The sequence below is a fragment of the Penicillium canescens genome (genome assembly GCF_028828765.1).
Source record: "Penicillium canescens strain IBT 15451 chromosome Unknown utg000001l_segment0_segment0, whole genome shotgun sequence".
NCBI lineage: Eukaryota > Fungi > Ascomycota > Eurotiomycetes > Eurotiales > Aspergillaceae > Penicillium > Penicillium canescens.
In genome coordinates, this window is record NW_026703963.1 from 2,915,651 (window position 1) to 2,928,538 (window position 12,888).

The window sequence follows — 12,888 nt, forward strand, 5'->3', positions numbered from 1 at the left end:
AGCCGTGGTAGGGATCTGTTAGGGGTACGTCGACATTCTCTAAAAGGTGAGACAATGCGGAAAGTGATGCTGTTGAGAGATATATATAGTTCAGAGAACACCCAGTGAAAAATCCTAGAGCGTCTTGCTGGTATTCCCAACCAGCCGCTGCTTTGCTTCGAAGGATATAGTAGTATAAAGCCTCTGTGGATCATTGTTCGCAAGGCACGGAACATCAAGTGAAGTCTTGTCACTTGGGCTGTGACTGCTCACTAGTTATTCTTTTGCCACGTGACCGAACTTGCGAATATTCGCGGCGAATAGAAAATTTATTCGCATTCGCATTCGTCGTGCAAAATGTCTGCGAATACGAATGCGAATTGCGAATATTCGTAACGAATACGAATATATTCGTTATTCGTGCCGACCCCTAGCCGTAGGCATAGAGAGTAGCCTTAGGAAGCGACTGAAGTACTGATCTTGAAGCTATATCATGAATGAAGAATCTGGTGGAAAAACTGTAGTCATATTGATGATGGTAGGATGCTGCCCTCGAAGGAGAAGATTGCATGCAAGCTTCCTAGGGCATTTGTGATACCTCAGGCCTCTAATACGCTACTGTCATGGGTTCCACCACTACAATATGAATTATTAAAAAGAAAAAATTTCCCTCCAGAATAGTTGTCGCCGTTTTTTTCAGGAGTAGTCGCGGAGATCTCATTATGTACAATAGTTTTAAGCAGAATGGTAGTACCGAGTGAGCCAGTGAGCGTGGGGGGTTGGGGCGCTGGTCCCCATCGTAGAATCGAATCACCGCTATTTGTAACGGGCCCGTATTCATCACGCGCTGACCACGTGACTAGTCTTGTTTACACCGCTGCACGGCCACACAGGTCGTCCTTTCCTTAAGCTTTTGATAGACAGCATGGCGGCTTAGCTATTTTGAACCAAGACTTGCTTCGACCCTTTACATTAGCCCGTATAAGGTCTGTTCGGCGATGGTACGGTTGAGAGACAGATCGTTAAAATTAGAAGTCTGCAGGACAATCAGAGAAGTATTGCCCCGATTCATTCTAAACTAACGACGACCAGCTAGTCGTGCGTAACAATTAGATACTTCAAGGTTTCTTAAATATAAAAATTATCCTTTCTAAAGTCTATCAATAATTAGATCTATTATAAGCTGACTCTTTAAACTCTTTTGACTGAAGAGCTTTATAATTTATTACTTTTATTTAGTTAATAATAAATAGGATTTTATACACTAGTTAGCAAGGAGGGCTCTCAAGTTCGACATTTTGGACACTGGTGACAGCTCACAATTCGATGCAATCCTCGGGTGGCTGTGTACAGATGCCAAGAGAATGGGTATTTCACGAGGCAGCAGTTCGTCCAACCATATTTAATTGGAGCTTAGCTAGGAGGGCAGTGCGGTAGTCGCGCGACCTAGTTGATCCTCGCCCTGATTCTCACCCTGTCTATACCGCACTCACCCTTGTCACCCCCGGTCGCGCGAGCATAAAGCGGTTCTCACCCATTTCTCACCCCAGCCGCACCCATTGAACTATTAACCGCACATAAGCCACACGCCGGCAGGTTAGTAGTATGGTGGATGACCACATGCGAATTTTTGCTGTTGAACGTTTTTGCTTTTTCGCCTTTTCTTTTGTTTGATGATTTATTATAGAATTTTATTTTCTAAATGTTGGCGAGTATGTACTTTCCCCTTCTATGTCCTTGTTCTCCGAAATCCGATTCTTCATGTCTCTATTTCTATTTCTCGGTTTTCCGTTTCAGGGCCGATGCGCGCAACGCGCGTGTCTTCCAGTGCCCTGAAACGAACGAAGTGAGAGAAAGGGAATAGTCAACACGGATGTACGTTACGTGTGCGCGTGACGTTGCAAAAAGAGGTGGCTTAACTATATATGGACTCTTCTGCCACGCACGTCTGTCATTCGCCCTTGTAGTCCGCGGTACCTGCATTATTGTCGCTTTCTTCGGACTAGATCGTCTTGGCTTAGGGTTGTAGGGTTATTTGTGCCCGTTACGCAGCTTTAATTGCTTCATCATCTGCTTGTTGCCCTCCAGTTTATTGCAACGCTATGCCGTTTATCACCACTCTAACTTCTTTTTAGTACGCCGTCTCTCCAGTTAATCCTCCAATTAATTTTAGTCTTATCTTTCCAGAATATTATCTTTTTCTTTACTATAGTCAGCTATAGCTCTAAGTGCGTCCACCTACGACTACAGTACGTCCGAAAAATAGTGTCAGCTAGAATTTGAGAAGTGATCACCGCTAATTCAATTCCTGACTCCACTCTCCCGTCTCATCCTCCATGTCTTCATCCGAATTCTCGTCGTCATACGGCCAGTCGAAACGAAGTCCGATGATGGTAGGCCACGGCGTACCGCATAATATGCAGGTTAAGTGCTGTGGCGGGTCTTCGGGCTGCACTGGCGTGTTACTAAACAGTTCTTTTGCATTGAATTCAGAACACTAAGCATAGAGAACGAAAAGGAAAGAAAGAAGAGGGTTGCCAAGTCGAGAGCATTATAATAGCTGAATACAAATAGCGCAAACATTATCTAAATGGCGGGAATATCCGGTAGAAAAGGAGCAGCTTGGCAAGATCTAAGTTTCCATCGGATACTGCGGCTTGGAGAGCATTCCCGGATACACACCTCGGACGTTCACATCGGGGCCCCTGTTAATGAAATAACAGTACTGCGTGCCCTGAAACGAACGAAGTGAGAGTAAGGGTTCTAATCAACGTGGATGTACGTGTGCGAGACTCGAAAAAAGAAGAGGCTTAACTATATACGGTTCGTTCCGCCACGCACCCTCGTGATTCGTTCCTTAGAACTCCTTTTTGAGTCTGGTGTATCTGGGCGTTAGGGTTCGCCATCTATATCTGCATTGTATCTGCATGCTGTCCCATTTTGATTGCTTCCGTTTCTTGGTGTATCTTTTAATCGTACGCTCTGCGCCATACTGCCACCAGCGCGTTTATCTACGGCCCACTTTGAGATACCTTGTGTCTCTTTGGTGCTGCATCGCTATGTTGACGCATCGCTCTTGTCACCTCCTGACCACAGCCTCACCCCACAATATCGCGTGATGGGTACTGTCAAGGAGGGCTGTGGGTAGCCTGTACCAACAGATCAACGCGCAGGGGCTGGGACATGATGATATCTTCCGCGTTGTGAAGGAGGCGCATAAACAGTAATCTCTGCACTTAGTAGACATGATACAGCTTGATCGATACTAGAAATGAGTCCTTCATTGTTCTACCTAACCTTCGGTCTTAGCATAATTCAAAGACTTATTTCCCATCAACAACATCCTGAATAACCTTCTGCAGACCTTCCTTGTCGAGTTCCTTAATTCCAAGCAACTCATTATCCGTGGTGGTAAAATGTCCCCCATTCTCCTTCCCCCAAATAGCCCTATAAATAAACGGCAAGATAGTCTCGTGCGAAAATACCCCCTGTTTAATCTTCACAAGCGCCTTCTCAGCCTCCGTAGCTGTATCAGGCTTTGTAATCGTCCACTCCTCACCCCCCACAATGTCCTGCGACAGGGCCAGAAGCTCCTTGATTGTCGTAACGGCCTCTCCAACCCTCACGACCCGATTCTTCGTCTCCTCGGGATGACTCAGAATACCCACAACGGCCTTCCCCACACCCGCCAGGGTGGTTGTGGTATACAACCTCTCCCCGCCATCATGCAACACAGCAGTCTTCTTCCGCAGGTTAACGGGAAACCCAAACTGGAGTCCCCAGTCCAGGAACATCCCGTTATACACGACCGTGTAGGTAATCTTCCCCTCCGCAGCCAGGGAGCTTAGCAACTCCTGCACTTTGATTTTATCGGCATACACTGGTGCCGCCCGGTTGAGCGGGTTATGCAGATCTGACCCAAACTCCGAGGGGAGGAAGCGCTTAACCCCGGCAGCGACAGCGGCATGGATGAGGTTTGTTTGGGCGGTCGCGGAGGTGGGCGGGATTGTTGAGACGATGGCGTCTTGGCCGTTGAGATTCTTGGTTAGGTCCTCGACGGAGTCATAATTTACTTCGACGGTTTTGACGCCGGAGGGCACCGTGGGCGAGGAGCCGGGCCGGGTGAAGACAGTCACGTTGATGGATGGGGAGGAGGAGACGGCGGACAGGATGGCGGGGCCGAGGTTGCCGCTTACCTGGTTTTGTTAATAAATATATGAATAATTGTAGAAGGGGAGGACACTTACGCCTGCAAGGACGATGTTCCGGAGGGCCATGGTGAATTAGAGTGAAGTATATGATGAAGTGTGCTGGAGTCTCAATGGTGTGAAGAGTGATTCTACAAGGTGGTCGACACACGCCTTTATATACCTTCCACATTCTAACTATAGCGCTATAGGCCTGGGTGATTCCATCATCGCTGACATACATGCACCCAAATTCTGGGTAATCACGAACATCCCACTCGGCATCTCGGGTAGTCTTGACTTGGACTCACTCTGGTCCTGATTAGTCAGTGAGACAGGATATTTCATTGGACAATCAGGGAGATGTCGTTCTGATGGTTTTCATCCCACTCGGCTCATCCACTGGTCCACCTCTACCGTTTGGAAGATCGAGTCAGGCTTCGATGCTATGGACACTATGATTGCGTGCGACTATCCTGGATGCACGGCACAGTATCGGCGGAAAGAGCACTTGAATCGCCACGCGCGAAAACACTATCCCGCCACACAACTAACGTGTGAAGTCTGCGGTAAATCGTTCGATCGGTCGGATACGCTTCGTCGACACCGTCAGTTACACCTCAGGGATGGGCGGGAAAGTATGCCTCGGGCTGCGAGGGCCTGCGATTGCTGTCACGCTAGCAAAACACGTTGTGATGGGAAGGAGCCTTGTAATGTCTGTTCCCGGCGGGGCTTACGGTGTACTTTCAACCGATGGCCGAAGCAGGCGCTTGTAGGTGACGCTGCTACGTCGAAGCTTATGAGCGAGCCCGAAGTTCAAACCTCACGTACATCTGTCGACTACCAGGAGCATGAAAGGTCTGAAAGTTCTGAAAGACCACTTATCCCTAGGGCTAGCAAGGAAGTCCAAAATCTGCTTCTGCAACATGAGAACTATCTCCGCGAAACCACGCTGCTTGCTCGAACGGAGAGAACTCGCGAAGGCGATCAAGGGCAGCTGGATATCGACTACCATGTTGAGATATACTTCGCGCATTTTCATTCTCAATGGCCGATCATTCACAAGCCCTCCTTCCACCTAAGTAAAGACTCGCAACCACATGTTCTGATCTTAAGCTTTGCTATGATCGGGCTATGGGTTACCGGCGGGAGGGCTGCGCGGACAAGAGCGAAGAATATGCATGAGAAATTAGTGACATTGTTAGAGAGTCGCATGGTGAGCTCCCTGAATCTATCTCAGTCCATCGGCCTTCGTAACTATTCTCACATGCGCAGGGAGACTGGAAGTCGCAGAAAGACTTCAAGGACACATCATGGCCGATGTCGACATTCCAAGCCGTCCTTCTGAACGTGATATTCGCACCGATAAGAGAGGCCCCTCCAGATCTGCAGAACCGTTGCTCATCGATGGTCCGCGCACTAACGACAACCTGTATCGCCGGTGGCTTATTCTGCTACGGCCGCATTCGTGCACAACTGACGCCGAATGAATCGTTACTGTTCTCGTGGACATGGGTAGAAGAGACTAAACGACTGGCGCTAGCTCTGTTCAAAGCGAACCTTCTCTATAACACAGGGATGCTGATCATCTCCGACCTTGGGATCCCCCTTCCAGACGGTGGATACTTGTGGGATGCGCCGGGGAGCAGGGAGTTTTATCGTCGGTACCATGCACAGGTAGAATCTGGGACCTACGAGACGCCTTTGATATGCAACATTTTTCGTGATGTTCAAAGGGGCGGACAGGGTTTAGGTTTGCTATTGCAGACGGATAGTTGGTTAGGGTTCCTTGCGTCGGAGCAGGAGCGGTCTGGTGGTGGATGAGTATAGAATACAATGGAAAGTGCCCCAGTATAGATTACTCATTGGAATTAGAGTTCTTAGACAGACTTACTACCAAGAAGAACCTCTTACACATTGATTCTGAGCGTGGCGGTTCTTAGTTGGTTCAAAAACGTGTATTCCTTTCCTATCCCACACCAGTTCCAGGAATCTCCTGAAATAATTGCACCTGGTGGTCACGATGAGGCGGCCACGTAAATTACGTGGCCAGACACTGCCAACGAAGCCAAAATCTCGCCGCAGGCTACCACACCACCTGCAGAGAGGCGTTCTCAAAGACCACGAAAAACATCATATGCCGATATACTTGCACAGTCAAAATACGATTGTTGACTAACATATCTGGTTTTCCTTATTTTCCAAGATGTAGCGGTTATTAGTCAGATGATTTCTACCTTCTCATTGGTCAATGTTCCCTTGTCTTCACTTCCAAGTACCAGTCAAGCAAACCAATATGACTTTAACCTCTTGTACCTGCCTTTCCTTTTTGATCGTTTCAGCGTATTAGCGTGCGAAGCGCGCGTCACCAGTTCAATACGATTCGGTGTTTGGAACCGGACTAATCCTGAACTGGATTAGCGCGTTTCGGAATAGGGTTCGAGAAAGAGTCTCTGAGAGCGAAGTGGTGAAACTGATTTCGATCCATTCTGTACCCTCGCACAAGACCAACAGAATGCTCGATCTAAGCTGTCCGTCAACCTGATTCACAGTCCTAGCGCCCCAGGATCTATGTTCTCTATTTTACAAAGAACTGCCATACACACCTTACCGCTTCTTTTTCCTATGGCCACACCGTTCGTTTTATTACACTTAATGGGTCACCATGACCTGGCAACATGGCATCGAGAAGGACCCCGCCCCCCAGGTCTCTTCAAACTATAGAAGCATAATGCTCCGCACCAAGCGGTATGCTGCTCAATGATAAGGCTGAGTGTCGATTGGAAGTTAGAGTCCCAATTCATGTTGGAAGCAGGCACAATGACGGAAAATGGTGCTCTTCTACCATATTACAAGAAAACAACATTGACCTCCTCGAGAGTATGGATGTATCAAATCAGCGCCCAGAGATAGTTGAGATTTATTACTATATTAATGACCGAAATAGCACAGTTTGATAAACATCTGTTCTCACGGGACTAAATGAAGCAGGCGTCAAGAGGTTGGCCATAAAGGAGTTCCGCGCTTGACGACCGTGATCTGCGGTGCAGTTTAACTCCAGGTGGTGTCAGCCAAGTCATCACGAGCCCGGTCACAGTTGGAATTTCCGGTATGAGTATAGCAAAGGCCTGCCACTCCAGCCGCCCATATTGCCCCGCACTCCCACATAATGATAGCAAGATCCCACAATTCTATAACCTTCTGCTCGTGGGGATAAGCCACTTCGGCAGCTAGAACAGCTCCCACGTATTCACTTTCAGCGGGTATGCTATCAGCCCCTCTCACGTAGGCAAGGACAGGTTCTACTAGGAGCTCGATGACGGCACGTGTTTCGGGCAATGGGTGAGAGGAAAGGACAGATTGGAGTCGTGCCTCGGCACTGGCGAGGGGACGCTCCCCGCGCTCGACCTTGGTGCCGCTTGCTCGAAAGTGCTCCAACTCTGGCCGCCCATCCGGTATTGTGGCGGCAATACCCGCGCCCGCACTGAGGTCTGTTCTACCGAGGAGTGTGATGGGTCGGTGTCGGCAGTTGGCGAGCTGCCACCAGTGTGTGAAGAGAATGCAGAGGGCTGCCGGGTTATAGGGATCGTTGTCCCGATACCATATCATAGAACCAAGCAACCGCGAGTAAATCTCGAGCAAGGGCTCCTCTTCCAAAGATCCCCCCGTCAAAGTAGGGATGATGTTGCTGACTTCTGCGCACGCTATATCAGCTCCAAGATCAATCCAGTCATGCACAACGCAGCCAAGGCCGGCGATGGCAGCCATCTGTTCTCCGCCGCCTGCATCGTAATAGACATGACAGAACACGGCATCGGCTAGCTTGTAACGGGCAAGCCGAGCGAGGTCGTCCCATACAACTATACACGGGCGAGAGGGGACAGGATGGGCATCCTCGATGATGGTCTTCTGGCGCAAGCATGCATAATCGCAGCCCTTGACGATCCGTATGTCGTTGATGTGTGGACCGGCGGAAACGGATTCTTCAGCAACAGCAGCTACTTCTGCAAATGCAGCTGAGAGACTGTCCGCCATCGCAGCATTTTTGACGCCAACGGAGTAATCCAGGACGAATGCCGAGTCCATGATAGCCCACAAGCCAGAGATCGAACCACCGTAGACGCCCCGGTTATAGCCTAGTGCCATAGAGAAAATGCTGGTGTTGAGCAGAGGCCCCTCACAATCCTCTGCTGAGAGGAGATCTGCAACGGCCCGGTCCGATGAGAGTGCCACGCCACTCAGCTTAGGAGGGAGAGGCTTGCGAGCGGAGCACCATGCCGGCAGCTCAGCCCTGCGGACTTCAGCGAACGGTAGGCGCTGTGTCACTCCAGTCGTGATCACCTTATCACGCGCTGTTAGGAGAGTCGCAGCATCTGCTAGCAGCCCAGTTGCACAATCGACAGCGTCTGCAACGCGTGCATTGCGCATCCAGGAGATGCTTGTGACTGCGCCAATGACTCCGCTGGTCTGAGTGGTGTCATGACGACGCGCCAAGTTGACCGTCGTCACCAGCGTGTCGGTTTCAGGGAGGTATTGTTGAGAAAATTTACTTGACCCAGCCTTGACCGGACCTATGCCGTGGGTCTTGAGAGACCAGCAGGGGGCTCCAAGAGGGTAGCTCATGGTGGCCCCTTCTCCAAGAACATGGGTAGTACACCATGTCGAAGAAAGACGGACGGTGGCATCAGGATCCTCTGCCGAAGTCTCGTCCTTTCGGTCAGCCCAATGGGAAACGACAGGCAGGCAATCAAAAGCTGGTGAGCGACTGAGACCACCGCTGATGACGAGCCCTGGTACGAGGTCTGACACGGGCATTTCAGAATCCTTTCCTGCCAAAGGCAGCTTGATGTCCCTCGAATGGGCGAGGATTCTGTCTAGCTTGGCATGATACTCGCTAGCTGCCTTGGTGCACGGCGTACTCCAGTTAGTGTGTCTAGCACCGGTCCTTCCGTGTCTCAATACTGAAGGCGAGGACTTGGTTGCGTTGGCAATGAAGTCGGTTACGTCCCGACAGACCATTCGTTTACCAAAAGAAGGCTGCTGACCAGCTCGGGGGTCAACGAGTCCCCCATTGAGAGCCAGGTCGGGGAGCTCACTGGTCCTGGCTATGTAAGGCATCTTGAATTCAACGAGAGCGGTTGAGCGATGTGGCTCAGAGGCAGCAAGAGTGAGACGCTGACCAACTCCTATCAGCTTTCTAGCAGGGTCTCCTTGTATTAGATCTTGGGATGACTGCTGTGCGGACTAAGAAAGGTCTTTGTAGGCAGAAGTTCTCAAAAGAGTAAGTGTAAAGGGGCATGGAAATTGTAAAATTGATGTAGTGTTGTATGGATCCATTGATAAATCTGTTGAATATTCTTCCTTTCCTATTCCATGGTCCTCTTATTTATATTCTGGTTGCACTACCCTGGGTGTACATACCTCCAGTCAATTAGCGAATCATCAAAACACCGCAGAATTTCGATCTCGATCTGCAAGCGATATGCTTACGCCTTGCGCATCTCGGAGCCTTACCATTGGGCGCCACGATGTTGCTGGCGTATACCATGAGGGATGCGGTTGGTAGATTGTCCGCGATGCACTGCTGTGGCTGACAAGTTGCAGATACAAGGTAGGTATACTAGCTAAATTATGCCCTCTACAGTGCATTCTATGCAACCTGAAATGACAACCTGTCTTTTCACCTTGACCGCTATTATCTTCCGGAGATCTGTCCACATAATACTTCTTTACTTCTTCTAATCTATTGACTTGTTGACGCGCACACCTATCGTTATGTATTGAGATGATAGATTTGTATTGCCAATCCCGGGGGTATTTCTACTTGCATGTCACGGCGTGCTACAACTGACATTTCTCGTTACCGGATTATCTACCTTACAATTGTTCTTGTGCTTTAACATAGTATTTTAACTTCGACAACTTCCGGATATACAGCTAGTCCCAAAGTCTACTTCTCAAAGTTGTGTGCATTTTCGATGATCTTCCCATTGGCAAAGTTAACTTTGCGTCGGTAAGATAGTTGAACACTCCAAAACTATATCATGCAGAAGTTAATCGGACTACTTTTCGGTCTTATTCGTACACCACAAGTTTTGCATGTTTCCATCCACCCTTCCGAGGTGGTGATTCCTCGATCCTAACTCGTCCCCATAAGGTCCTTTGCCGCCTGTGGCTTTCAACCCTTATCGCCCGAAGCAAAGCGGGAATTTACTGAGATGTGGCCACCCTAATGAACGGAATCTAGGATAATGTATTGACGCTTATATCCCCAAAAAGACTTTTGCAAAGCATTGAGAATGGTGCGTCTAACTTTCTGGGCAGGACAGTCTTGCGTTATCTTAAACGAGATTTTGCCTCGAGTGCTAAAGGAGGTCGTCTAGCCGAACGATGCGTAGAATAGATGGCGTAGCCAGTCTCAGCGCCTCCTGGCCTATTGGCTCAACCCTGGCCTTAACTAGGACTAGCGAGATTGCCAAGATTAAAGTGGTGGTTGGCCAATCAGAAGCGAGTACTTCGCATGTACCTGTGGGTCGGGATCGGGAGGCCATTCGAGCATAATCACGACTCCCAATATCTTGTGCCATTATCGCTTCTGTAATCTTCTCAAGTCACTCTGCATGTAAGGTGCGTCCGTTCTTCGAGATTACAGGGCATCCTTATCTCCAGCAGTATCCAGACTGTGCCCTGGGAGTTCGGGCACAGCGACATGCTCGTGCGTCCGATTTTGCGCGATCCCAAAACATCATGATCTAAATGGGCCAGGTGTTGCGATTGTTCTGTGCCTGTTGCCAATTACACGGCCCGCCCCACATCGTGGCGGATATCTCCGTGCCGTCATGACGGTCCAAGCGGGGGTCTGATCCTGGCTTTCAATGGACAGCATGCAGTGCTGGATGCCCAGGCGCTGGGTACATTCGCGCCGCCAGACGCCTGGGACGGATCGGACCTGTTTGGATGACACTCAACTCGGTCACTGTCTGATTTTCAAACCTATTGAACGGTTCCTGAATGTCCATTCCGAGAAACACAGCGACAATCCTTGAGATGGCTGTGGTGGGTGACCACCGGAAGCTAAAACACCCGGTGGGCATTTCGCATTGAAGCCTTTGTCCAGAGGTGACTGATAGGTTGAGAGAGGCCACACGAGCCCCGTCCATGCACAGCCCACCATGACCGAGAACTCTCTATCATCTCCGCCCTTTCTGGCGCCATATGACAAGGGCAAGGCAGCGTGCGGGAATCAAGACAGGCAACGCGATAGGTCTGGGACGGGCCCACACAACTGCTGCAGGATTGGCCTCAGATAGCTGGGGGTCGCTTTACGCGCTCGCTCACCAGATCCTCGATTCGGCGGAATGGTGGACCCCAGATCGCAACTGGGAATTGGCCCGTGCCATCGATGCGAGCGACAATGTATGCGATGGAATGCAGCCGGCAACTGGATATGACGTGTTGGTTACTAGCCCCTCTCGATTGGGGGATGTGCTGGGGCAAGCATCGTGGGGCACCGAGTCAGGCCCCATTCAACCTTACGATTTTCATTTCCGGCCTTCATGGATGGAATTGTGGTGGTGCTGCCGAGTATCCAGGGCGGGTAGGAGATCATGATGTGGACGGACGCGACTGTGGCGAGCCTGCTAAAAGAGGATCCCGAATGGCTGCAGTGGGTGTCGCCAATGGTTGGCTCTCGGAGCCCGTCTATGGGTACGAATTGAAGCTTACAGTTTTACCTATTAAACCATGCTTTTCGGAAGCCACAGCTACACCATCTACAGAGCATACGCTCAAACCAGCATACGTTATGTCTGATTTATCTCAGAGTGAAAGAAGCGATGGTTTTGATCATTCCTCGGACGAAGACTTCACGGGCGATACAACTGAACCGGAATTATCGGATTACTAGGACCACCCATTCTCGGTGGAGAAAATCGATCGCTCAAGCACGGCCGCTGCGTGCTATGCTACTGACAACACGTTCCGTAGTCCGTCAACAGCCATTGCGGGAGCAGAGACCCTATTGAGCTGGCATTTCTGATCATCGAAACCCGGGGGTCGGAGCCTAATTTTTCCTTTATGCCCGACAACCGGACCAGTAGCAGGGCCCCTGTCCGTTCAGTGGTCGGACTTTGACTAGGATACATGCTGCAGCATGGATGTCAATTCGAAGCCTGCGAACGGAATCACATCTAGCAAGGCCCTCCTGTTGCGTGCAGCGGTTGAGTCTTGATCCTGTGACCCAACGTCCAGCAGCAGAGGCACGATGGGTCTGAATGGAGAGTTACATCAAGCACGGTTCATTGTTCTTCCAGCGACCGAGCCTCTCTGTTTGAACCTGTAGCACCAGGATAATCAACTACAACAGTTTGAATAACATGACTGGGAAAGCCTGGGGTTTAAGAGGCACCATTGTGCCTTTTAGCAAATCCAGTGGGCGCGTACGCCAGAAACATCCCTGACGGCTTAGACCAGGAATCCGGTCTCTTGAAGATTGCTGGCCCGAACGGTCCATTAGTAACGCCAACCTCACTTCTGTGGTGGCTTAATTAGATAGATGAGCAATTACGAGATAGGCCTGGACGGGCGCGCACGGATGCAGCCAACACTTAGTTATGAAACTACTAATCGTATTTGACACTGATGGTTTGTCATGTAACCTCATCGAGCGACCTCTGGATACATGCGCACCAAGATGCATTCCGTAATGCGAGGTTCATCGAGG

General features: G+C 49.9%; 4 protein-coding genes across 4 annotated transcripts; 2 read left to right on the top strand and 2 right to left on the bottom strand.

The window, feature by feature from the left end:
• Positions 1–3,279: 3,279 nt before the first annotated feature.
• Positions 3,280–4,402, bottom strand: N7446_001093 (aromatic alcohol reductase). The gene is made up of 2 exons (XM_058509860.1): positions 4,227–4,402; positions 3,280–4,175 (listed from the first exon to the last, which is right to left on the bottom strand). Exons 1-2 carry the CDS (start codon positions 4,254–4,256, stop codon positions 3,303–3,305), a joined length of 903 nt encoding a protein of 300 aa, XP_058378839.1. The 5' UTR covers positions 4,257–4,402; the 3' UTR covers positions 3,280–3,302.
• Positions 4,403–4,965: 563 nt separating this feature from the next.
• On the top strand, positions 4,966–6,053 carry N7446_001094 (uncharacterized protein; the record flags this gene model as incomplete). The annotated part of the gene is made up of 2 exons (XM_058509861.1): positions 4,966–5,382; positions 5,442–6,053. 2 exons carry the CDS (start codon positions 4,966–4,968, stop codon positions 5,988–5,990), a joined length of 966 nt encoding a protein of 321 aa, XP_058378840.1. The 3' UTR covers positions 5,991–6,053.
• A 1,164-nt stretch (positions 6,054–7,217) lies between these two features.
• N7446_001095 (uncharacterized protein) lies at positions 7,218–9,284 on the bottom strand (the record flags this gene model as incomplete). Its single annotated transcript, XM_058509862.1, has 1 exon — positions 7,218–9,284. The coding sequence occupies one exon, from the start codon at positions 9,282–9,284 to the stop codon at positions 7,218–7,220; it is 2,067 nt and encodes a 688-aa protein (XP_058378841.1).
• A 2,097-nt stretch (positions 9,285–11,381) lies between these two features.
• N7446_001096 (uncharacterized protein) lies at positions 11,382–12,072 on the top strand (the record flags this gene model as incomplete). The annotated part of the gene is made up of 3 exons (XM_058509863.1): positions 11,382–11,582; positions 11,768–11,873; positions 11,945–12,072. 3 exons carry the CDS (start codon positions 11,382–11,384, stop codon positions 12,070–12,072), a joined length of 435 nt encoding a protein of 144 aa, XP_058378842.1.
• Positions 12,073–12,888: the final 816 nt, after the last annotated feature.

Excerpts from the sequence above, each read along its gene's own strand:
- N7446_001093 (XM_058509860.1), bottom strand. The coding sequence starts at position 4,256 with ATGGCCCTCCGGAACATCGTCCTTGCAGGC. Across the intron at positions 4,176-4,226 it reads GGAACATCGTCCTTGCAGGC|GTAAGCGGCAACCTCGGCCC; the intron begins GTAAGTGTCCTC and ends TAACAAAACCAG.